This window comes from Bombus impatiens, unplaced genomic scaffold (genome assembly GCF_000188095.3).
Source record: "Bombus impatiens unplaced genomic scaffold, BIMP_2.2 scf_0155, whole genome shotgun sequence".
Lineage (NCBI taxonomy): Eukaryota > Metazoa > Arthropoda > Insecta > Hymenoptera > Apidae > Bombus > Bombus impatiens.
Genome location: NT_176574.1, coordinates 1,661,997 through 1,686,969, shown reverse-complemented (window position 1 = coordinate 1,686,969; position 24,973 = coordinate 1,661,997). Strand labels below are relative to the sequence as shown.

The window sequence follows — 24,973 nt, the reverse complement described above, 5'->3', positions numbered from 1 at the left end:
CCGCGTCGCCGCCACTGCTGCCAGCACCCAGCGGCTCGGTAGAGAGCGAGAGATAGAATAACGTCCCTAAGTGTACTTACTGCAAAGACCCGAAATTGGGGAACGATGTAAATCACTTACGAGATACACTCGCGCCTCGCCGCCCGAGGAAAAGCAAGGCGCGCCGCCATTTATCGTCGCTACAATAATTCCTGTGGATTCGCGCGCACGAGTTTCCCGTCCTATGGGTGCATTGGAGAGAATATCCACGCCGCGTGCAGCAATTCCATGTCTCTCTCCCTCTCCGTGTTGTCGAAACACAAATATGTTGAAGAAACGCAAATATAACGTCCATGGGAGAAGTTTGCTCGGAGGCCATCGATGGAAACGAGTGGACTCGCGGAAGCTTCGCTACGTGCGAGAGGAACGAACTTGTTTCTTGGGAAAATTGATCGAATTAATTCTTTAGAAAGTATGCATGCTTCTATTTGCACATAGGTGTTAGGATATTCATGGAAAGGGGAACCTCAAAAATATTTCGGACTGCGGCTTGGAATTTATACAAAGATATCCTTAAGACAAACAAAGAACTCATACATTCAACGTAGCAATAAAAATCTCGTGTTTACGTAGGATAATATTAAACTCTAAGCATGTATCACGATCGTTGCTTGAACAAATCCTAACGCTTGTATTATTCAATTTTCCGTAATCCCAAGTTTTAGCTTGAACGTGCGAGACAATTGCACATCGTACGCGGATCACTTATCCGTGAAAATTGAACTGTCCCTTTTTACAAACAAACGCATGGCCGGCCAACCAGCCGAATATTAAACGAGAATTCCTCTCGATGAACTTTACAATTAATTTACCACCGCATCCATGCGCATGTTAAGCTTGTTAAAATTTTAATCTCGTTATTCCTTCTGAGCTTAATGAGCGATATTAGCGTTCTCATCCCTGGATTTGTTAATGGAGATACAAGAACGCGAAGCCAACTCCTCAACCATGAACATCCGTTGTCGATATTAACAAAAATTTCATTCCTCCTATTGCTCGAATTTCTATCGAACTAGCGGCGTAACAATTATACAAAATCGGTAGGAATTTCTTTGAAATCTACAGCTACAGAAGCTACAGAAAGGAAGGTATGCGTTGTTTCTTTCGTTCGAAGTATTCACCATTAAATGCAAGAAGTTGAGCAACGATGAAATTTAATAGCGTATATTTAGGTAGCTCGTTCCGTAAACGTTTTAGAAGTGAATTTTCCCGGTGAGTTATCGCGCAACTAATAAAAATTTTTTGCGTACTAGCAATATCGCGGACGGTCGAGCGCGTAGAAACCACGACTAAAGATCCATTTACGTTAGTTATAAAATAAACTCGTTGAGCACGTGTCACGTTCTGTCGTCACGTTTTATAGTTCTGAACAGTAATTTCCATGGCGTCGAACGATTTACCGTCGCCATGGGAAAACGTCGTAAAACCCCGAAAGAATACCCTAATGAAATGCAACGGAATATTATAAATTTTCTCCCGAACATTCAGGTGCAATGTCGTCGGCTTCTTCCTACTCATTTTTCGTTTTGTCCATCCTTTCTCGTTGCCTACCCGCGCCCTCTTTCTTTCCCCTTTCTTTTTACTTAAGTCGCTTGGACGAAAAGGGCTTAAAATGACACTTGGTGGTTTTATTAGCGTAAGCAGTAGAAACCACGAAGAAATACGTCGCGAAACATTTAAAATTGCAAGAAAAGAAGAATGGCCCTCGCAAAGATCCTCGCGACAAATTATCGCCGGGTTTCTCGCTTCCAGCTACTTCGCGACCAGACGGAGTGGAAAGATGTTTTGTTCTACAGAGAAAACCGAAACTACAGACTCGTCGACTATAATAAAAAGAATTAAGAGAACGCGAGAATAATAAAAAAAGGATAACTTATTACGGATATTCGTAAAGAACTGCGTCAGAAGTAGGAAAAAGGGCACCAGGCACGAGCAAGAAATAACAAAAATACGTATAACGTTGAATTTTCTCTACGTTTCTCTTTTTAGTAGTCTTTTTCATTTTTATTTGCCAAAAAATAGTATTGTTTATTATCTTCTCACGCCCCATAGATTTGCGACGAAGTAAGAAAGTGTGTTAAGTCAATAACTGGGCGGAATTGATTAAGATGACGGAAATAATTTGTCAAATTCAGAGAAATTTATTATCAATCCCAGAAAAGGGAATTAGGTCGTCTAAAATTTCAAGGTAATAAATTATCGTAAAAATTTTTACGTCGTATAAAAAGGGGCATCGGAAATGAAGATTAAAGGGTCTAACGAAAAAAAGATCGTAAAGAGAGGAAAACTGAAATTAAATACCTATATTATCTTCGTACCGTGGCTATTATTTCAACTAAAAATGTATGTCCAACTACCGTGAATTAATACATTCTTGTCGTATCGCGCAACTATAGAAAGTACTTTAATAAGGTAGGAAAAATGCTGGAGAAATTCCGATCGGACAATATCGACCACTAGAACGCGGGGAATTTCACCGAAATTTAAATTATCATCCAAGAGAAACGTCGTTATCGCGAATACAACAGGTAGAAGGCAATTTTGCGTTTCTGATATTTGGGATCGAGTTGGTAATTCGCGGTGGACCTCCGAACTGTGTCCTCTAACTTGTTTAGTAGTCACCTATACTTACAGCAGGACCCACAGTTCCGTGAATAGTTTGGTATGGAATAATAACTCCGGTATAATAGTATCACATGCTGTAACTTAACCGCCACGCAATTCTCCATACCACTATTTGTCCGTTTAAGTTTCATATTTTCACAGCCAATAAAAATATTGATTTCAGTAGTGTCGTTTAGAATTAAACAGCCAATCTTTATTGAACGCAGTTTACACAAATTTTTGACATATGGTAAATAAGTCGTAGCTTAGTAGGAAATTTTTATATGAACGAAATGTGAAAATTGTTCATTTTCTTCTTTGTTTGTATTCACAAATACTTCTCGTGCAAGCAATATTACCTATCCTTTTTGTCCGAGTAGCATGTTTTTCCTCAAAGAAAATTCTACGACGTTTATCAAACGAATGTATGATGTTAAAGGAAACCATAATATATATTCCAGAAAAAAATGAGAATACTGAGAGAATAATGAGAATAATGAGTTAATTAATTATTCGAACTCTTTAAAAAATATGTCATCTTTCTATTTTTCTTCTTTAAACTTAATTTCAAACCAATTTTTTCTCAAGTGCTATTCAACCTATCTCTCTTTCTTGCGTTTTACTTCAAAGTAAAACACGATATAATATCGAAAGTACTCTGAACCAAAAGTTCGTTTCTTCAGACGCGATATATTTCAAAGAGCCGAACAAAAAATAATAGAACATTACAATAACATTAAACGTGTTATATCCCTCAAAGTTCTCATAAATCTCGCAAAAAACGCTTTTAATGCCAGCGTCAAGCACGTTTTAATGTTCCACAAAGATCAGAGGCTTGCGACGCCAATAACACGGAACTACTTTATAGGTCTCCGCTCTTATAACTTTGATGCCGATATAGAACGCACATGACACGTCCGGGAATGACTGGTGGTATTCTGCGTAACTGATTCGATGCTTTCCCAATCATAATTTCTAATAACTAGACTGCCAATTTTTATTTATTCGTAGGAAATTTCAAAGTATAAATTTCCACAGAATGAACATAATATAAAAGAAATGTATGAAATGTCCAAATTACAGTGCTTTCTATTACACTTACATGATTTCCTTCTTAATTACATACATCCTTAAAAATATAAATTTGCATAAAAATCCGCAGTCTACTAATAACGTACAAGCTCTAATCAAACACAATATGGTGTTCTGTAAAATAAAAAAAAAAAAAAAAAAGAAGAGAAAAGGATTCCATTAGCACGGCGGAAGTTTCTTTAATAGGAGCCGAGGCAAAGTATTCATACACGCAGAATCTTCTGTAAAAGTACGAAGCAAAAGGGTGATATCCGAGTTACCGAGCAATTTCCCGTGAATTTTCCTCCCTTTCCTTTGTATATCGGTTTATTTCCAGCAATTCGAAAGCATCGATGTTTATAATATTAATCTCTGTAATTTTCGTTCGTAAGTAGCGAATAAGAGAGGTAGCTAGCCGTAATGCGTTTAATATTCAAGTAATATAGCGAATATTTCCAGTGCGGTTATAGATACTGGCGTATCCATGCGAATAATTTTGCGACTCGTCGTAGAATGAAATTGTATTGTTAAACATGACTTAAATAAAGACGCGTCTCCATAATCACATGTAAATGTAATTGCAAAATCATGCGACGCAATCAATAACACGACGTAATAATACGCGTAGCACATTAATACGTGGAAGACAGGCAAATAGCGAAGCAAAATTATCGTACAACGAATTAAAATCAGTTTTAACCATGCATATCTGTACGAGGGAAATGTGTTCACTTGATTACGATCCTCTTTAAACGCAAATGACACTTTTCATCCGCTTCAGAGGGTCGTTTACAGGGAAATGCAGGGTAAAGGGCATTTCGATTAAAGCTTCGGAACCGTTTATAAGCTCCGGGGAGATAAGATCGTTAAAGATGGTTTTAAACAGACGAACGGTGTCGCGGAAGCAAGCAAGAGAAAACTGAATAGAGCCATGGGAAGAATAAAGAGTAGGCCGACGAGAAACGCTTATCATCGTTTCGACCATACTCGTTTCACTCTGTTCGTGTCGAACGTCTGCTTGCCATTTCGAAATATTTAAATCCGCGAGATATTCGTATTCCCGGTCGGTGTTTCAGCGGCTTTCTTCTCACGAATCTCTCCTGGCTCCTCGGGCCAGGATTAACCAGCGATATTATTCTTCAATTTGGATTAAGCTCCTTCTTTGCGGGAGGACGAATTTCACGGTTCCTGATGGATCAGCCAGGACGAATCGAAGAATGGCGAACCGTGTTAGCCAGATTGATCCTCGCACATTCTCTGCCTGCTTTAAAGAAACTTCCGCCGTCGACAGCGAAATCTTTTTTCAAAAATTTACGAAACATCGATATCGAGTTTCATCGCAGCTTGTACGTTATGAGATATTAAGATTACCAAATCGAATCGATTATCGAATCGAACACGTTCTTCGATCAATAAAAAAACGTATTATCCAAATAAAACAGTCCTTCGTATGGCGCTTCGCGACACCAAACGCAAAGTTTGCGTTTCGTCGTTTCGTTAAATTTCAGTGAAACTACTTACGCAGATAAAGTAGAAATATCCTGCGATCAGCAAAAATCAGCAACTTTTAAAGCTACGCGCGTATGACTAAGAATACACAAATTCCAGATGAACATGGAAAGAGGACGCTTGTCTATATATGCAAATCGAAAACTGCACAAGCTAAGTAAGCGCCACTGCTGAATCTCTATTGCATATATTGTAACAACCGTTACATTAACACCCTACAAGTGGAGCCCACGGTAATCCAGGCATTAGCGTCATTGATTTACGAGGGAACGATGCCAAAAACTTTTTCGTCCTGTTAACGATCTGTCTAGATCGTGCCAAAATCTAAATTTCAAAAAATTCCAATGAGAATTTTCCGCGTTGTTCCTTTCACCCTACGGTTCGTATTGCATTTTTCGTAGAATATCCAATTGTTTCATAATCATATTCTTATCGTCGAAAGTTCAAAGCTAACGAGTAGTCTTAATTAATCGATTATAATCATAAGATTTTAATTGTTACACGATACACGGCGAGTTTCTGTAAAAAGTCGATATTCCCTTGGTTGTAGTTTATGGTATGTTAACAACTACAACTTATCGTCGACCGCAGCCTTGCAAAACGGTCTGAACGTATAACAAATGCATATGGAAAACCGCGTCAAAGAGAAATCGTTAAGCGGAGACGTAAAAAGCGACAACCTTTGACGAGAATTGAATTTTCATTTAAAGGAGTTACACCAAACTAGCCTTTGTCGCGCAGATTTTAGCTCTTCGAGTTGTTCGATTGTCGAGTTGTTGCGAAAAGCGGTTTCCCCCCCGATGGTCGTGCGAACGTTCGCGTCCAACCATTAACAATTTCCTCCTGTCTCTTTTTCGTCTAAAACATTGCGACCCGCCCCGATTATAAATCACAAAGTTTCGCCAGCTATCGCGAACGTCGAATTCAATTACGCGAAACTTGCAAATATAACACGTTGGACAACGAGTACGAGAACGTTATCAGTATAATGTACTGCAGTATACTTTTTATTCTTTCCTATTTTCAATCTCCTAGCGCGTAGGCCGCATAATTGCTCGTTGATCGTGTAAGTAAAAAAGCGAATCTGTGAACGACTGCTATTGATAAAGGATGAATCAACAAGTGTCCAATTTCGCGCAACAACGATGAAATTCTCGTAACATGCGTTACGATGATGTTTAGGGCAATCCGTAAAATCTCGCGCTCGTGTTAAGATGAAATAGTCTGTTATTTCTCAGACGACTGAGAAACATCGAAGAACACGCTCAAAACTCGTGTCCGAAAGCTGCGTGTCATCGTCCTGTTCCAATTCGTTCTCTGCAGCAAACGATTTTAACACGTCGACTGCCAGACGAATTTTATATATTTTTACAAGATATTACGTTGTATGTGTGAACTTCTTTCTAACGATATTATCTAAATCATACACATTGTTGAAAATTTGTTAGTCTATGAAATTTATCTTATTTTAATCATCCCAAAAATTTGGTATAATTTTCTTATAAACTTAGTAACGTGAATGTTACGACCGTTCGCGAGGAAAACGCGTCAGTGAGAGGCGTAAATTCTCGCTACGATTCAGATAATCGACGTCACGAATCAGTCGTTCCCCTGTTTCGATTAGGATAACAGAGGTAGTTCAAATGATTGTAACACTGAATTAACAGGGTTAATATAAGCTTCTATCTCCAACAATGTTTAAAATTACAATAAACACGTCACAAATGATTTATCGATGATACAATTAGTTTGTTATTACAATTCGACCCAACTTTATGATATTTCTCGATGTATTCGTTAGACTAAGCGACCTGGATTTTATTCGTCGAAACCTCTCGATGCATTCCGTTTGAATCCTCAAATGATACTAATTGCCCTTCAATTTTTTCCTTTGTCTTCTCTGGGAGACGATCCCCACCACGCTCGGGTCTCGCAACCGTTCGCGCTTATGATCACGTATGCCACCATCTTTGTGTAAAATAACGAACCGAAGGCGAATCGATGTTTCTAGAACTCGCTGCTTGACGACAGCTATGCGTTTATCGCTACTTTGGCTATATTTCACCGGCCATGCAAGACGATCTGTCTGCGATACTGTATTACCAAGGAAGACGGTTAGGAACACGGCCTATAGTAAACCTCGGGGCGTAACAGTGAATCATTGATAACCATCTTGGTTGACAACATGCTAAATATGGAGAAAGAATCGTTGGAACGATTTTCATTAATCTTAAAATATTGGGGAAAAATTTGATGTTACTAGAAATTTGTGAAAAATTATTTGTTTCGTTTCTGACATTTGTCAAATATACATACACCGGTGTTTTACAAGCAGAGAAAAGTGTCAGATTACGCAGCGGAAATGGATAAAACATCAACAAGTATTGAAAGCGCCTGTCGCCAAAAATCTTTTCCTTTTTTTCTTGCAACCATAACGAACTCTGAGGTTTTCATTCTAATGGTCTGACTGAATTCTCGTCGTTGTGGCAGCAACGCGCTGAAGACCTTCATTCGGGTTCGATTTAACTTCGCCGCTGGCGGCGTACTGTCGGAAGTTAAATTAGTAATAGAACCGTCCAACGGAGTTGCATCATGTTGTAACGAGAAACATTCATTCTACGGAAGGAAGGGCAGTCGCATAAATATATTATTCTGACAAACATAAATATCATAATTTCATAAAATCCTAGTTTACGCGAAAGTCTTCGTCTTCAGTTAAAATGTCTTAATTTTCGCTTCGTGCCTTAGCGGCTGTTTAAGATGCTTTTTTCTTTTTAAATATTCCAATTATATCGTATTTAGCTTTCGAAGAAATCAATTGATTCTACCGGATGGTAAAATTAATATATGATGCGATTATTACTACGATTATAACGTGGTGTAATTAAATATGCCATAATATAACTTAAGCACGTTTCGTTACGAACAATTAATTTCAACGACACCCTTCTGTATCTCCGATAATTTTATTTTGGAACGGCATTGAATTATTTCCGTAATAAGCAATTCGATTGTCAGCAGTAAAGTGAAAACAAAATTATACAACTGTCCCTGTTTGTAATCCAGTGGACTATATCGTTTTATACCTTTATTTATCAGAAAAATAATCGATTAATTTTACGTATTAGTGGATAGAAAATAAACACAATACGTATGGAAGATTAACAATACTTCTTAAACATATTACAAAGTTGACAAAATTCTCATATTCTTGAAAACAAAAAGAAAGGGAGAAATGCTAGAACCTTCCTTGAAGCATCACAAATAAATTTTCTATTGGATGGCAACATTGCAAACCGCAATGCGGTTTCTTCAACGTGATCGCGTTTATCGCGCTTATCCCTAAAAAGGTTTCACTAATATTAAAATCAGACTGCAATCACGGCGTGACGAACATTAGAAATTTTCAATGAACCGAAAAACCGTGGCTCGACAAGACTATTACTGAATTTCCATTCGACATCAACACTGAAGATTTCCCGGGCCGAGAGAAAAATTCTCTCGTTCCATCTTTGTCTCTGACTCCGTCTCTCTCCATTTTTTTTTCTTCTCACATGTTCGTACCCGACGAGTCAGCTCATCGACATTATTACACGATGTCACTCGAGGTACGTAGTATCGATTTCGAATCACACTGGCGGACCAATGGAGAAATTTAATTGGGGGCCGCGTAATTCCCAGTTCAATTCGAGCCAGCCTGCAAACGCTCGACGTGCCGGAAAAAATTACCTACCCAGAATGCACTCGCAGAAAGTCGAAGCTATCCACATTGGTTGCGCCGCTAAAATCACTCGGGGGAAAAATTTATCCATTAAACCGATCGCTACCTGCAAAGATCAGTCATTGGTAACGTTACACAACCGATCTCCACTTTTATTTCCAGCGATGACATTTAATCGACTGTCAGAAGATCTACGATTCCGTGTCACACAATACCATTGAATTCTAAGAAAAAGAAACGAGCCTTTCACAATTGACTCGATGAAGTGCAAAGTTTCTCCAACAACTTCTTTTCATTAAATTAGTATTTAATTGGACAACAGGCTTTCGTTAAATTATTGGGATATTTCGATGAAATACCAGTCGTTTAGATGTGGTATAAACATCGAAAGATAATTGTAACGTATGTGTAATGGAATCAAATTTAATCATAAATTTGTCTGGGATTATATATATGCTTAATTAATTTGGTGGCTATTTGTTCAATTTTAGATAAACATATGTGTACGACGACTATACGTGTGCGAGCTGACAGATGGGCGATAATAAAGCACATTGCGTTTATTTATGGAAAACGTAATTATACATAAAACGAGGAAGAGAAAATTCGCGATAACTTATGTATCAGTGTGAGAAGACTTACTTACTTAACAACGTACATGCTTTCGCATCGAGTAAATCGAACGAATTTAAAGCGTAAAATTTATATACTGAGATGATAAAAGGTATTTATACACCGTTATTATAGAATTTATATTAGCAATTAATTCAATTCAAGTAGATTAGATTTCGTGCAATTTAGCAATACTTTCATGTGGCTACAGCAAAACGATATTGTGAAAACGAAAAGTAAAACCTGCTAAGAAAAGACGCTTTATTGGAAAATAAGGGCATGTACAAATACCTTTTATAGTCACTGTACATCCTGTACGCCTATCAGTTCGATTAGATATCTCCAATTTATCTATTTTTATACATCCCTTACATTCCATGAACCTCAACTACAATTCGGTTCGTTCTTTCTTCGCGTAATACCAAAAAAGAAATACTTACAAAGGTAAAATGGGAAACGACTGTGAAAAGGAAAAGAGATAGAAGCAGAAAATGGTGATTCAAGGAGACGGTAGATGTAAGACTGGACAGAGTGCAAAGCACGAGACCATCAAAGGGAATGCTAAGGAAGCTCTTATCCAATTTTTCCAAGGGAAATCTTTTCAAACTATTTAAATCGCACTGTTGGCTGTACCTATTACAAGCCGGCGTAATTCGCCAGAACTATGCAGAAAGTATTCCAGGCGGAAACAGGGAACAAACTATTCTGCGTTATATATATATATGCAACTTTGAGATTTCTGGCAACCAACGAAAAGCCACAGTAACTCGCCGCACTAGCACCGAATGAATTCAGACGAAATTACTATTGCAGGGATAACAGCTTTATTTAAAACCACATCTTAGCGTTCGATTCTGTCGCGAAAAGATTTCCAATTACAGTCACATCGCTAATTCCGAAATATCAGAGTTGGCGAATTATATATATTAGATTTCTAACATTTCCAAAAATTCCAATTGCCCGTTCAATCCAATTTACGATTTATTTAATTAACATGACGTTGAATATAATTAATGAAATTATAATTGATGCAATGGTATCATAATTATTTGCTATTATGATCGGCTTCGCGAACTACATGGAAACGTTAACGTTATAATTGCTAGAACATAGCGAAGCAAAGTTACGAGGCGCTCTACCAACTACTATCACACATTCCTGTGGATAATTTTAACGTTTCAGAGAATTTGGCTGCGTTTCCGCGACGATTAAAATTATTTCTAAAGATGCACTTAAAGATCTAGCGAGGGAATGCTCGTTCTTCCTTCGCTTTAATAAAACTAAAGTATAAACGAACCATTCGTTGTTTTGCCATTTAGCGTTTGTTCGCCGAATCGTTCGCTCGCGTTCATCGTAAAAGATTGAGCTGTGTAAATGAGTTTACGAGCAGATTGCTGGATGATCAAGTACACTACGCGAGCACGAGCGAATGTTTTTGCTCTCGTTTCATGTTCTTGCTCGTTTGATCTAAACGTGCCTTTGGATATCACCCTACTAATAGAATACTATCACATAATATCCTGTAAAACAGTTGAATGTAAGACAAACTCTAGCAATAAGAAATGTACGATACATCTACTTTCTTTAATTAACAAAATTTTCAAAACCGAAAGATTTTTACTTAGAAAATATCGATGTGTATTGAATCACAACGTTCACAGGTCACAGGTCATACAGCGGCAATTGCACGGGATTTCAACACGCAATTTAACAGCATGCCGCAGTCATGTCAATCGTTTTGTTTCTATGCTTAAGATCTTACAGTAAGTCTTGAAACTACGTTGTGTAGTGAATTCGTGAAAGGGAACATATGTGGTTGCCATTTAGGCGAGATTGCTTGCCCCAAGGATTTAATAACAAGTTCCACTAATAGATTCTCAGCGTTGTACAAAGCGTATATTTGCCACGTTTCTCTTATATCGCTGTCTTAGCAAGCTCGATTAGACAGCACAATTCGAATATCTATGACCAAATACGAAATGTCACGGTTTATTCCAGTTCCACTGCACTCCTATTCGTTACATTTATCGAAAAATTCTAATAAATACCCTAATACGTGTTTTAGAATACAAAGCACGTATGACGCGAACAAAACGATAGATTTATAATAAAATAATTAGAAGATGAAAACGGCGAAAAGCAGAGTAAATTTTTATCGAATATTATACTAAACATAGATATTAAAATTTACGAAAAGAGAAGTAGAGCGCACGAAGTAGGAAACTAATTTCACGTACAGATGAAAGTTGTCTGCATCGATAAAATGAAAAATATTTCATTTGCCGACGCTAAAGCCGGATCATCGAGGAGTATACTCGATATACAAATTAAATTTCTTCAATAATTAAATTCTCAGCTTTCTAAAGTTTCCAACCGTAATTCTAGAGCTGGATTGATGAGTTCTAAACGATCCCTGAACGGTTTCCGTAACTTCGAAGCTCTGTGGACCGAAAAACGAAAGCTCCTTGAAGAATCTTCCCACTGAAATGCTTCCAGGTGGCACGTAAAGGAAATTGAACGCATTCCTCAACTGCGTTCCGTGCAAATAACGACTGAAACATGTCTGACAGACATGACTGATCTTACGCTTTTTATATATTATGCACACGTCCGCCTACTACTGGAAACTCTCAAATTCACAAATTCGAACGATACGTTTGAAACGATTCATAACGAAATATGAAATTCGATACAGTACATAGTATTTATGTGTATAAGTATTATATTATTTATAATATTTATGTATATCGGAAATAAGAAGTAGCTACGCAACAACGTAGGAACAGTAACGTAAGTTCAAAGTTAGAATAAAGTAAAATATCGGAAGTTGAATAAATCATTCTTTATAAAATTTTATCAAACAATTAGATCCTTTCAACTCTTTCAGCCGAGTCTACGTTGAAACAAGTAATCGTTCAATGGTAATTTAGACAATTTAACGTACATAGTAAACCAATTGGAACGAACTTTTCAACAGAAACTGTATGTACTTTTTCGCTAAACTAACTCGAGCAATTTTATTAAAAATTTTCAATTTCGGAGGTATACAATTACATTTGGCAGTACTATGTAAATGCATTTTAATCGAAAGTACAGCGAGGAAAAGTTATGATTCAGTTATAAAAATTAACTTGATTTTGTAAATAGGATCGGTTTCATCATTTTCACGTTGCACTGCTATATTCTCATTTCGAAATATTGATATAATAATACCGGTTATAATTAAACGAATATTTCACACGCTAAAGGATTTTAGAGAATTAATTAAGCAATAATAACACGGAACAAAAATGAAATCATAATTATACGTTATTCTGCTGACTTTACGGTTCCTCTTTAATTAAATAATTGATTGCTTAATCGTAGCAGTTATAATATTTCAGTCATAAATAGTCATAACGGAACAACGTGTAGCATATTAGCTTAATTAGCAAGTTATTCGCGTCAACGAATGTTTCTGTGAGTACGCTATAACTACCTCATCGATATGGACAACCTTAATATACGTTTCCCCTAATTTCTGAATTCTACTTTCAATCAAAATTCTTCGTTTGATGTTCCATAATGACTTCATTCGATATCGAGACGCGATAAAACTTCCTACTCGATGATCACTAAGAAACGGCTATATCGTGGAAATTAGAAAATGGAAGAGATTGGATTTCTCTAGCGATTAATTATCCGAGGATTAAGATTAGGTTTCGAAAAAGCAATTAATTCGAGGAGACGACAGCAATGCCTTATATTTATCATGCGCTAATTTTGACAGATTTTAGGGTTGGCTGGTGGATTGAAACGAAAAGCGTGTTGCGCCGCAGTAGCCTCGTGGTGGGCACGATCAATCGTTGCCGCGAATTATTCAATGTTATCGTTATCATAAATTCGGCGGCAGCCTATTCTCGCGTATACTGCGCGCGCCACTCTTGGAATGATCCTGATAAATTATCGAGCGTAGGGTTGCGCGGCTGCAGCGCCGTCGGCTGCGCTTAAATTTTCATAGCAGCCACAGTCCCGTGCCCGTAAATCCGATTCTAAAAACGTTTCCTGATTGATCTATCGAACAACTATCGTTTTTCCATCGTCCCAATTCGGTCGGGCAACGTTCGTCAACCTGTTGTGATTTTTGTTATCTTCCGCGTTCCCGAGCACCGCCTCTTCTATCGTGGATAATACGAATACAAACACGATTCCCAACCGACGAAATATTTCACGTTCCGACATTCACCCTTTTTAACACGCATCCGCGAAAAATATTTATTTTGCATCCCTTTCGATGGGCGTTCATCTTTCATTCGTTAAATTTGCTTGTCTAAAGGTTTTCTGCTGGGATTTTCCTCCATTGGAACCGACAATCCAACAAACTATCGATGGCACTATTCCAGATTATATTTATCGTTATTGCCGAATGATTAAAGTAATTGCTATCTTGAAAAATTTGATTTTGATGTGGATTATAAAATATTACCAGGCTAAACCCAGGCTTTCTCCGGCTATAAATTTCTGTGACGTTAACTTCTAAAAAGTATACTCCCTTTTAAAATATAGCCATCATAAGCTGTACACACATCGATATGTAATACACGTTACAGACATCTTTCTCTGTAACAAGTTGTTGTAAAAACATTTACTAAAATGCGTCAACGTCTATATCGAGACTAATTTAATTTGTAATTCAGAAAGATAATCATAAATGTGAAATAATTAATGTACTTGATTATAATATTTCGATCGACAATACTTATACTAAAGCGTAAGGCCAAACGTACTCCACGTATCTACACGTACATATTTATCTGTCCGATTTGAATTTAGAATGACAGAAATGAACGTAAATCTACGCTGATTTGAATAATTTCGATTTCTCGATCGGATGGATATGAATTTACATCGACGCTGGATAGAAACGTGGAAAAGAGGGTGGAAAGCAATAACTTCACAATAATAAGTGGATATCTTTTAGTGTGGTGGTGTTTCGAAGAAAATGAAATATTATTTTTACTAAAACTAATCGTTGATGGAAGTTAGTAAAATTTCGTATGATTTAATGGTTATTAATAATAACTGTGCCTATATACGTTAAATTCTGGAGATATGAAAATTAATTCTCATCAAATTCATATAAATATTAATTTTTAAATAAAAATATTCTTTCGATTTTATTTCGTGGGCGGTGAATTCTGAGCAGTTTTGCAAAATACAATAGTAACACGATATTCCGCATCTCTTTCCGCATGAACACTTGGCAAGAATTCTGCATCAACAATAGGAGGAAAATGTTTCAATATACGATATAATTCAAGTATCCACAACACTTGCATAGCAACATGAAATACAGATGTCTATTGTTAACAGAACGACTTTGAAAGAACAATCTGGCGTTTGTCATCGAATATATTTCTTATGCTACAGTGCAAAATCTTTATCTCCTCTGTGAACTACGTCTTCAAAAATATCCAATGCATGGAGAAAAACTCACGCTTGAAATTAAATTGGCATTATAGTTTTGGAATTTCATAAAAAATTTTACTCTTAACATTACGCTCAATTAGATCGAAAATAATTGATTAACTTTCCAGAAGAAGTAATTGATTGATTTTTAGAATATTAATACGCAGCTGAGATTTCATCGAAATATTCAACGAATACGAATATATCTATTTGAAATTAAAATAATATTTCCACGTAGATGTTCTTTCTGATGAATTTATTTTATCGTCTAGTGGTTAAAAAGAAGGAATCACTGCTCAAATTTACTTTTAATTCGAAGGTAAAGAAAGTGAGAAATACCTGTAAAGTTTGATATAGAAATCGCTCGAAATTACTCGGATACAGTGCTGATCAGAGTGAATGACTTATGTCGAATGACTGCGAAGTAAGGAATTTCCGGAAAAGGTTTCCATCATGAACTACACCTCGCGGAGATTGGACTGCATCTTTTACGATAGAGTCGTGAATATCTTAAATTCCGCAGCTCTGCCTCACTATCCGAAGACGTAGTCTAAATTACGCTCTTATGAAGCGAGACAGTTCCAGGCTTTTTGGTGCATGCGAGAATAATCTTTAATATTTCATTCTACTTTTCAAAAAATGGTAAATAAAAGAGCTATACTTAGTCCAGAGATGTTGCTTTCGTTCGATCTGAAGTTCGTTAATATGTGTAAAGAGGAAGACAGTACAGGGAACAAAAATTTGACACGGACAAAGGAAAGGCAAACGAGAGAACTTTCCCAATTTAATTATTTTTTTAAAATGAGGAATTGTTGAAAGTATTGCTCCCCTTGACGTATGCAAAATCCTACTTGTTGAATTATACATGATCGTATTCTTAGCAGTGTTTCCTGAGTTTTCAATTACTGTAGAGGCTGAATGATAAACTGTCTCATTTAATCAACGTTTTCAATATCTTAGGAATTTATTATGGATTTTACATTGAATAGTAGCGATGTTTATAAAGTACATAATAGAATCGCGCGATTGAACAGTCTCGTTATTAGTAGACGCTCGCGTATTTCATGTATTTCAAATTACTTGAATAAAAGTAAAATATTCTACAAAATATATGTATACACAATGTATTTGTAGTGTAAGTTATCCATCGTCCATATTCATCGTGCTCGTCATTTCAGCATCCTGTTGATCAAGCTGTTGATGCCATCCCATTAAGAAAAAATAAATTTTAATTATCGTAAGGCACACCGCTCCAATTAAATTGTCCAATCTTTCAGCCAAACAGTAATGATAGTACCTAAATCTATCGAAGTAGTACTTCAATGTGTTTCTCGGCTTCTCCTGTACGTTTTTCTCATCTTCTTGATTAGCTGTTGAATTTTCTACGTCCGTAGTCTGCAGGGCTTTGTTTCCTGTTAATGAAACCTGTTGCGGTAAAACTACGGCTCTAGATATTTTGTATAAAGACTGATAGAACTTACGTCGTTTAACAGTTCTCTCCATATTTATTATTTTTGTATTCTAATGATTTTCTCACGAGATCACAACTGACTGCCTGCAACATGTGTATAAAACTAAGATAAAAGCTGAACTGACATACAGACTGACGTACGCTTAATTAAAAATACATCTTGTGAATTCCTTAACTGTTTCGACTTAAAGAAAGGAACGACTCCTGAAAAGGTAATGTCTCTCGTTTCTTTTAATTTTTAAATAACGTAAAGTGGAATAAAGCGCTCGAATATCCTTTTCCTTCTAAATCACTTCAGTGCTCTCTTCTAACTTTCTTCAAAACGGTCAGTTACTTAAAAGCTTTAAAGAAGCAAAGTCGAGAAGATAAATATCGAAAGTTTCGTACAAATATATCTAAATTAAATTTCCAATGTTGTTTTCAATATTTTTGCAACAACCTCTGTATAAAATGATTAATATAATCTATCATACGTGAGTTTAATCTACTAGATAGGTACATACATTGTCTCAGACAGCATCCTATCTTGAAAATCACTTTCGACCTTTAAAAATTGAAAAAACACCATTTAAAACTTAAAAATTCCACGACGATTCGGACGAAATGAAAAATTCATAAAAGAGTTGGTGCGCGAACGAAATACGTTGCTGTCGCGTGTGACAATCATAGGTTTCCTTAAATTACAATAGGACGAGAACCGTGTCCCGGAGATTTCGTTGCTGGAAAACGTGTAATCTCGTCACGCGTAAAATGGGAGAGAACAAAACCCGATTACAATTCCACGCGAACGTATTTCAGCGCTCCGAAACGTTTTATCTAGTGACGAAAATGGAGACTGCCAATATTTCGTAAACGAAATTCTATTTTGGTCGGTCGCGCGTTATGCCGAAACACGACCGTAGCGGTAGAAATATTTCCAAAGCGACACAATTAAAATATGCCAGAGAAAAGAATTGCTCGAACGCTAAAGTTATCTCCAGTTTCGGTAAAAAAAAAAAAGTATAAAAGAAAGAAGAATGAAACGCCATGTATTCCGCTTGCAACGTGCTAAAGTAAAATACGCTTTAGCGATGACCTATAACTGTTCCATTTGATACAATCTATGTATGTACATGTTAATATACGCTCCTTTTATTCTCCGCACTTTTTCTCTCTAACATGTTTACGTGCATTTATTTCGTTTATGGCATCATTTATCTTTTTTAAGCTTCGTATGACAATATATCGAAGAGCAAAAGACAAAACAAGATATGTGTGCTTGGTAAAGTCTCGATCTCATATTAATAATATATCTTCCAACGAAAATTAAGATCATATAGTATAAAGAAAAAATTATGAAAGATAGACAGGAATAAAAATGTTTAAGCTCGTGAGGTCGATTTTACACCTTGAAGACTGCATAACTAATCTCTGCACGTTGATACTTCGAATCATACTTATCTTTAACCCCTTCCCGTATTTTAGCGAGTCAAAGTCGCGATGAAAATTTTGGCCCAAACATGAATATCGCGAGTCTGACTCGCGACCAGATACCAAACGTAAACATAACAAGCCGAGCTCGCGGACTGTTTTTTTGCCCGTTACGATCGCGACTGAATGTTAATTTCTGTTTACGAGCATCAGTCTGGTCTGTTTCGTCGAACTAAATGGCACGGGAAGGGGTTAAGGCTACTCATAAAACTGTATCAGGCTTCGGTGTTTAGCGTCATAGCGAAATACTATTCGCAATGAAGAATTTTATTCTATAACTTTCATTCCAATTACTTCGTACAATTTCGTAGAAATAGCCATATCTACAGACAATAATATTGCTTCCAGCGTCTAATTCATATACTATTTTATTGGGAAACGAAGATACATAAACGTGATCGATAAACGAAAAAGAGAAACGCGAAAACTCCATTATTTTCCGAAATGGAGCGAAGGGAAACGGCAGAAATTGAAAAACAGCGATCGAACGACGTATCTATTCGGATGGTTAATAAGGTTGAAATTCTCCGCGTGTTCGTCAGGAAATTAAGGAAACGTATTTTCCTTAATTACACGGTGTCTGGGAAACGATCGATCGAACGCGTTCACGGTTGACAGAGCGTCAGGAAGCGTTTCGAAATGCTCGACAAAACAGCGGCTCCGAATGAAAATCGAGTCTCCGTTCGATTTGACCGTTCTGCTCGGCAGAGCGACATCGAAACACCGAGTGTGAACGAACAAATGATATTTCCGTATTATCGTCGTTATCGAGAAACAATAGGTGTCACGTTCCATGCAGCCAATACCGAAGGTCGGTCGCATGTTTTTCGCGAAATTTCGAGAACGACGTTGAACTCACGTATTTTCTAGCAATTTCACGTTCGATCATTCGATTCCCTGGGATAAAACCGCCAGACCTGCATTCATCACCGCGAATGCTGTTTTTTATAGACGAATGCGCTGCGTCGGCATGAAAAAAAAAAGTTGAAGGTTGTTTAATGTCTCTCTCTCTTTCACTCCTCGGCTCTTTTTTTCCTCTTTTTCAGAGGCTGTCTCGATTTAGCTCCCAGGAGGTTAAGCGATACGCCTAGATATACGACGCGTCGATACGAGCAAGTGCATTGAAGTGGAGTTTTTGACGGATTGCCGGCAAAGAATTCGACTATTCCTCCGTTTACGACATTAATTTCAAATAGATATGAATATCGATCTTTCCTCGTTGCTAGACATATTTATTTTCCTTATCGCCTGCCAGAAATAGCGCTGAATTTTACGTTCGAAGAAATACATACGAGTCTCGTAAAATTGTCGACGATCTACGTAAATGATAATTAATATCATTGATACATGTATATAGAAATTATTTAGATGAAAAAATATAATAATCGAGTTTCCTTCTCCAAACGTTCGATTTGTACAGAAACGTAATACACACGTAACACGATGCCGCAAACCAACAATTGTATCGTATCGTTGTACTAGTGATTTCAAATATAGTAATCGCAGAACGATTTTAATCTTAGGCTTCCAGTGGTACAGCGTAAGTCTCTAGTGAAAACCACAAAAGCCCGACAATATTGATTAACGCCGGGAATTCCTTTCACCATCGCCATTACTTTTACTTTAAACGTGACAAAGAGTACCTCGGAAGAAGATAAAAAACGCTTTATCGCGCAAAGCATTCCCTGATAATTTAAATACCTTTAATCCGAGCCACTTCAATCCTTCCGTTGAACAGGCAATTATTCTTTGTATTTCGTTAATTGCAAGAAAAGGAAGAAATTAGAGAGAATTATACATCTGTTTACTCAAACAGAAAATTTCTGTAACGCCTTAGAAACTACCGACGACCGCTTTACCACTGATATCCTATTTCACTTTTATCGTTTATATGTAGTGTACGAATAAAAATAATTGCTAAAAATTAATTATCAAATACCTGAATAGTTTTCTATGGTCGCAAGTAATTACGATTTAAATATCCAAGTTAACCGTACTACTTCGAATACCGATTCATAATGTACTGGCGTATGTTCATTTGTCACTTGCAAGCCAAATGATATCCAATTCGTGGGTCGTGCGACAATGTTAGAAGTAATAAAACCTTGAGTACAATACATTCGATAATATTATCGACTACGCTTATCACACTTAAACAATTTTTACTGGCTATTCAGCAAAGTTTTAGTAGCGCACTATTATTTTTAGCAAATATTGAAACAATGCCTCGTAATATTTAATACACGAGACGAAATAAACGTGAAAATAATCAAACGTAAATTCCGCATAGCGAACAATGTGACATTGATACGATAAATAGATTCGAAGTTACGGGGAAGCGAACCAGAAGCAACCAGAGCTTTCGTGAAAAATGGTAAAAATTTCGTTGGCTGTGCGTGACCAGAGTCCAATACAGCGGATCGTTTCCTCGAATTTCCTTTCGCCTTTCAACTCCGTCTTTCTGTCTTCCAAATACACGTCGATTTCTATAATCCTGTTTCATAGCCTCGCCGCAATATATTACGATTAAAACGATACATTCTGGATTCGATCCGTTATCTCACCATTCGCGTGTTACAATATTGATTCTGTTCGCGCCACGACGAAATGAACCGTGAATAAAATAAATTCGAGATTTGATTTTCCAACCAGTGAATATCGAAGGTGGTACGAAGTAATTTTCAAGCGTATCGCTGATTTCGTTAGCGACGGAATCCTTAGAACTGCAGAGGAAATCTTTCCTGTAGAACAAGAATTCCTTCGGTAACTTTATCCCACTGCGTTCCCTTTCATGAAAAATGGGATGGCAGAACTGCTGCCTGGGTAGGACAGAAAATTAAACTAGGATAATGTGCTGTTGCTCCATTCAAATCCATAAGACCATTCTTTTACCTTTCTCTCTAAAAACGCCATTTTCTCGTTCATTCGATTCGATGTACGACGAATGGTCACGTCGAACTTAAAATCCCTCTAAAGCGCTTGAAAATCAATTCCCGGCTTTATGCATTAAAAATCCAATTTGAACGCGTGCTTCGCATAGTTCTATAAATAATTTACGGAAAGTATCGTATATAACACGCGTCGATGAATTGACGCGTTCTATAGCGATAGTCATCGCAAAGCTGTTAAAAAGTGATTTATATAACGTTGCTTCATCGAGCAATCTTGTTAGTGGCAGGCAAGTGTGATCGAGTTTGCGCGAAATCTGCAAGTAAATTGAAGAGTTCAATCAGACAGACCAATGAAAACCGATGGGAATGATAACGAGCATTTTTCTCAATTATATACTACGCTGATATATCTATCGTATTTACGGTTAAAACCGACCCGATCGCTATTGTTTTCCTTTTTAACGATACTTCTATGTTTCGTTGCTACTGAAATATATAAATTAATAGGATGGAATAACGCGCAGGCTAGATATATATTAAATTAAATAATCAAGCGAAGGATCGATTGATTTCGTTCAAAGTGCAGGACATTGAATCAAAGAATCAATAAGAAAACGTGAACTGCAGATGACATCCATGCTAGTAAGAACAATGAAAATTCTTTATCAAGGAACTTATCGTTTCTTAAATAATATCGAAAGCAATTCACGTTTACGCATCAATTATCGAAATTCTGGGAAATTATAACTTGATCGAGATTCCAGACTAAATTTAATTACGGTAAAAAGTTTCAAAGGCTGACAGACATGTAATTTGTAAGATAATAGAGCAGCCGCCGATAAAAGACGGCTGTGTCCTAATGGAATGAAGTCTCACCCATACCAAGGAAAAGATGCACAGTCTTGTAGAAATTCAGCTGACGTTTCATAATCACAACTTTTTCTAAAAATACTTTCTGTCTGTTGTGACGAACTACATTAATTCTTGGAAATACAACAGGATGTTTAAAGGAACTCGCTATTAAGGACAGCACCAGGTTATGTCTAAATGAATAATTTCCGCGCCCTTTGCGCCGGCAAGCAACGAACGAGATTAGCAAGCTAATTAGTCAAATAACGTAGCTCGTCCAAACGCGCGATTAATTCTCGAAACGTTCAACTTGTTAGAAACGATCTGTCAACCACTCTGGATCGATATTCACATTAAAACAAACCGGTGTATATCGAGCCACTCGAAAGTAACATTGTTCTCCTTATTCGATAACTCTGTGCAGTTTCGAAAAAGGACACAACGACGCTTCACGCGTAATTCACAGATCGTCTGATTATAGTTTTGGTAAAGCGTAATGTCAAGTTTAAAAATGTAGTTGCCATCCTTTGTATTTCCATAGCGAAACGAGTAGAAGGCGAAGGAGATTGCGTTAAGGAGATTAAATGTATTCGCGAATAAAAGCAATTCCTGTGCACGCGTTTCAAGGGCACAAAGAAAATTAGAGTGGAATGGAAAGGAAGGAAAAAATAAGAGGAAGGAAGGAAGCGACGTCGGTAAAAGGGAGAACCGGCAGGATAAAATCGCTGAAGGTGAGCGAACAGTAAATCTCGCGGTACTGCGTCACGACGACGAGACGATTTGCAGTCGGCGCTGCCACTAATTGCATGTCAGCTCCAATGTTTTGCGTTTTATCTGACCGGCATGTCGCTCTTGCTATCTACCATCCGTTAACTGCCGTGTGAAATTCCACGGTGCAGAACCGTGTGTCCCTCGCTGCTCGAAACGCGGATGCTCCACCGAGCCCACCATCAACGATTTCATTCGTTATTGCACGCCGTTTAAAGAACAAGATTTTTAAGATCTCTTCGTACGTTCTATACTACGATACTTCGATAGTGTTGCGGTATTAAAGAACGCATCGTTGCGTTCACATTTTCGGGTAAACCATAAACGTTTAATAGATCCGTTCTTTGCATCTGTTCTTCCTTTTTTTCCACGCTTCCTTGTCTGTTCTTCCTTTTTTCAAACCTCTCTCTTTTCTTTTTACCGGTCGAGAAGAATATTTGTCGAAGCTCGTACGCCACGTACGCAAGGTTGTGACGTGTTGTAGGCCTGTACAATAAATCGTTCAATTCAGGCTATTGTAGCATGACGTATCATGTGACTCTAGGGCGATTGCCTAGGCAGAACCATCGTTAGTATCGGATATCGATTATGTATGGGGTACCTTTCACGTGAAATTTATCACTCAAAAAGATGAATTTAGCTGTGTTCTCGACTTATGATCGTTGCGAGATAAGCTACGAACAAATTCGATACGCGAGCAAAATGTTACGATCAAAGGTGTATATAACAGCGTAGACAAAGATCGGTGTGATATTGAATCGTTCCATGTAGACTACGAAATATGAGTGTCCAAGGCAGATATCAAGTACGTTACTCTGGCCGTTTTTCGAAGATTCGACGATAAGTCGATAATTGAGTTTTCCACGATAAAACGGTATAACGAGAAGGAATACGACTTACGTATTTCCTTGTTTTTTATGGGCTGACGAAAATTAAATCAATCACGTAGAAAGCCTTAAATTTTGATATGTAAAACAGAACCTCGCAGCTAAATTCTGTAGACGCGTTCTTATTTTTTATACAGGAATCCCATCAGCTGAGTCAACACGCCAATTTACCATACGTTCCAGTCATGACCCGGCCTCTTTCGTGGCGCGACTTTCAGACAGTGGTAGGAAATGGAAGGATTAGAAGACTGCGAAGAACGTGGTGGAGGATTTGGTGGAAAACGCAGAACCCACTTAAGGGCGAAAATTTTCGTTGAAAGTCGGCAAATAAATAATTCTTGAACGAGGCATTTCCGCGGAACGAAGACCCACCTTTCCCTAGTACAAGCTCAGTTCGGATTCTCTATCCTCCTTTCTAGTTCAGCCAGATCCAAGAGCGACCTTCCTTTTCTCGTGGGACAGCCACCCTTATCAACCATTGATTTACATCTCGAATTGTTCCTGCGGGAACCCGCCTACCTGTCGCACTCCTTCCGTTCCTGTTTTTCTTTGCCGACATTCGGGTGACTTCGTCATTCGACTTTTCGTTTTATCCTCACTTCTGGCTTCTGCACAATACCCTCACCCGTGACCACTGTGCTCTACTGCTTTCATTCCTCGATATACGATTCACGCTCGCTCCTAAATTATGCGATAATACATGTCGGTTTTCACTTCTAATTTCTATTTTTTATGATAGATTAACTTCCCGTAAGCAAGTTTCTTTCGTAGCGGACAAGCTACGTCGATATTCAGTTCATTTTCTTTTTCTTTCTTATTATTCCAGACTCTGAAAATACCCGGAAAAATTCTGATGTATTTACCGAAACCTTTACTACGTTGTACGATCAGATTTTAAATCAAACGTTTGAAATAGTTTTCAGGGAAGATACAAATACGTTTTGGAAAGATTCACAAGCGAAATTTTATTTGAAGCGTAAACAGATTACCTACGAGTGGTTGTAAAAGATGGACTTGTTAATAGGTATGTTAGGTAGTGAAAAATAGTATTTCACGTTTGGAATAAATCCTGCTTTTTTTCGTGCAATATATACACACAATGTTGTACAACGTGTAGAGTCCCAAGTTTCTCAATTACCTAACGATTGTTCTTGCAAAAAAATAAGCATAGTTCGATAATCATGGAGTACTTTCAGGAAAATGCGTCGAAACAATGACGACACGGAAAGTTACGATCGAATAATCACCGTGAATAATGAGAAAAAATTAAAACCATTAAAAAAAGAATACACGAAAACTTACTAGACACTAGATGGTAATGGGAAAAATCGAGCAACGATAAACCAGACTATTTTGCTAATAGATTCTTCAACGAAATGAAAAGATCGCAGCCGATACTACGTTTAATGGAGTAGAAATAACGTTCATAACGAGAACTTTGGAAGATGAATCCTCACACACTTTGGTTTTTATAGTGTTCATTCCCAACCCTGCACACTGTACACTGTACATTATCTTTCTTGCGCATTCTCGTTTGCTCGTTAGCACGTACAACCAAAATTACTAAATTCTCTCTCTACCAGAATAATATACAATTAAAACGTAATCAAATTAGCTGAACATATAAACACCG

The 24,973-nt window shown here is 37.3% G+C and overlaps 1 protein-coding gene across 5 annotated transcripts; it reads right to left on the bottom strand.

Moving 5' to 3' along the window:
* Positions 1-15,949: 15,949 nt before the first annotated feature.
* LOC100746648 lies at positions 15,950-20,037 on the bottom strand. Of its 5 annotated transcripts, none has more exons than XM_003487493.4 (3): positions 19,885-20,037; positions 16,486-16,559; positions 15,950-16,416 (listed from the first exon to the last, which is right to left on the bottom strand). In XM_003487493.4, exons 2-3 carry the CDS (start codon positions 16,505-16,507, stop codon positions 16,145-16,147), a joined length of 294 nt encoding a protein of 97 aa, XP_003487541.1. In that variant the 5' UTR covers positions 16,508-16,559; positions 19,885-20,037; the 3' UTR covers positions 15,950-16,144. The 5 variants fall into 5 exon arrangements, with proteins under 5 accessions (XP_003487541.1, XP_024221726.1, XP_024221723.1 ...); XM_024365958.2 differs by lacking the exon at positions 19,885-20,037 and adding an exon at positions 19,647-19,870; XM_024365955.2 differs by lacking the exon at positions 19,885-20,037 and adding an exon at positions 19,381-19,634.
* Between the last annotated feature and the right edge of the window lie 4,936 nt (positions 20,038-24,973).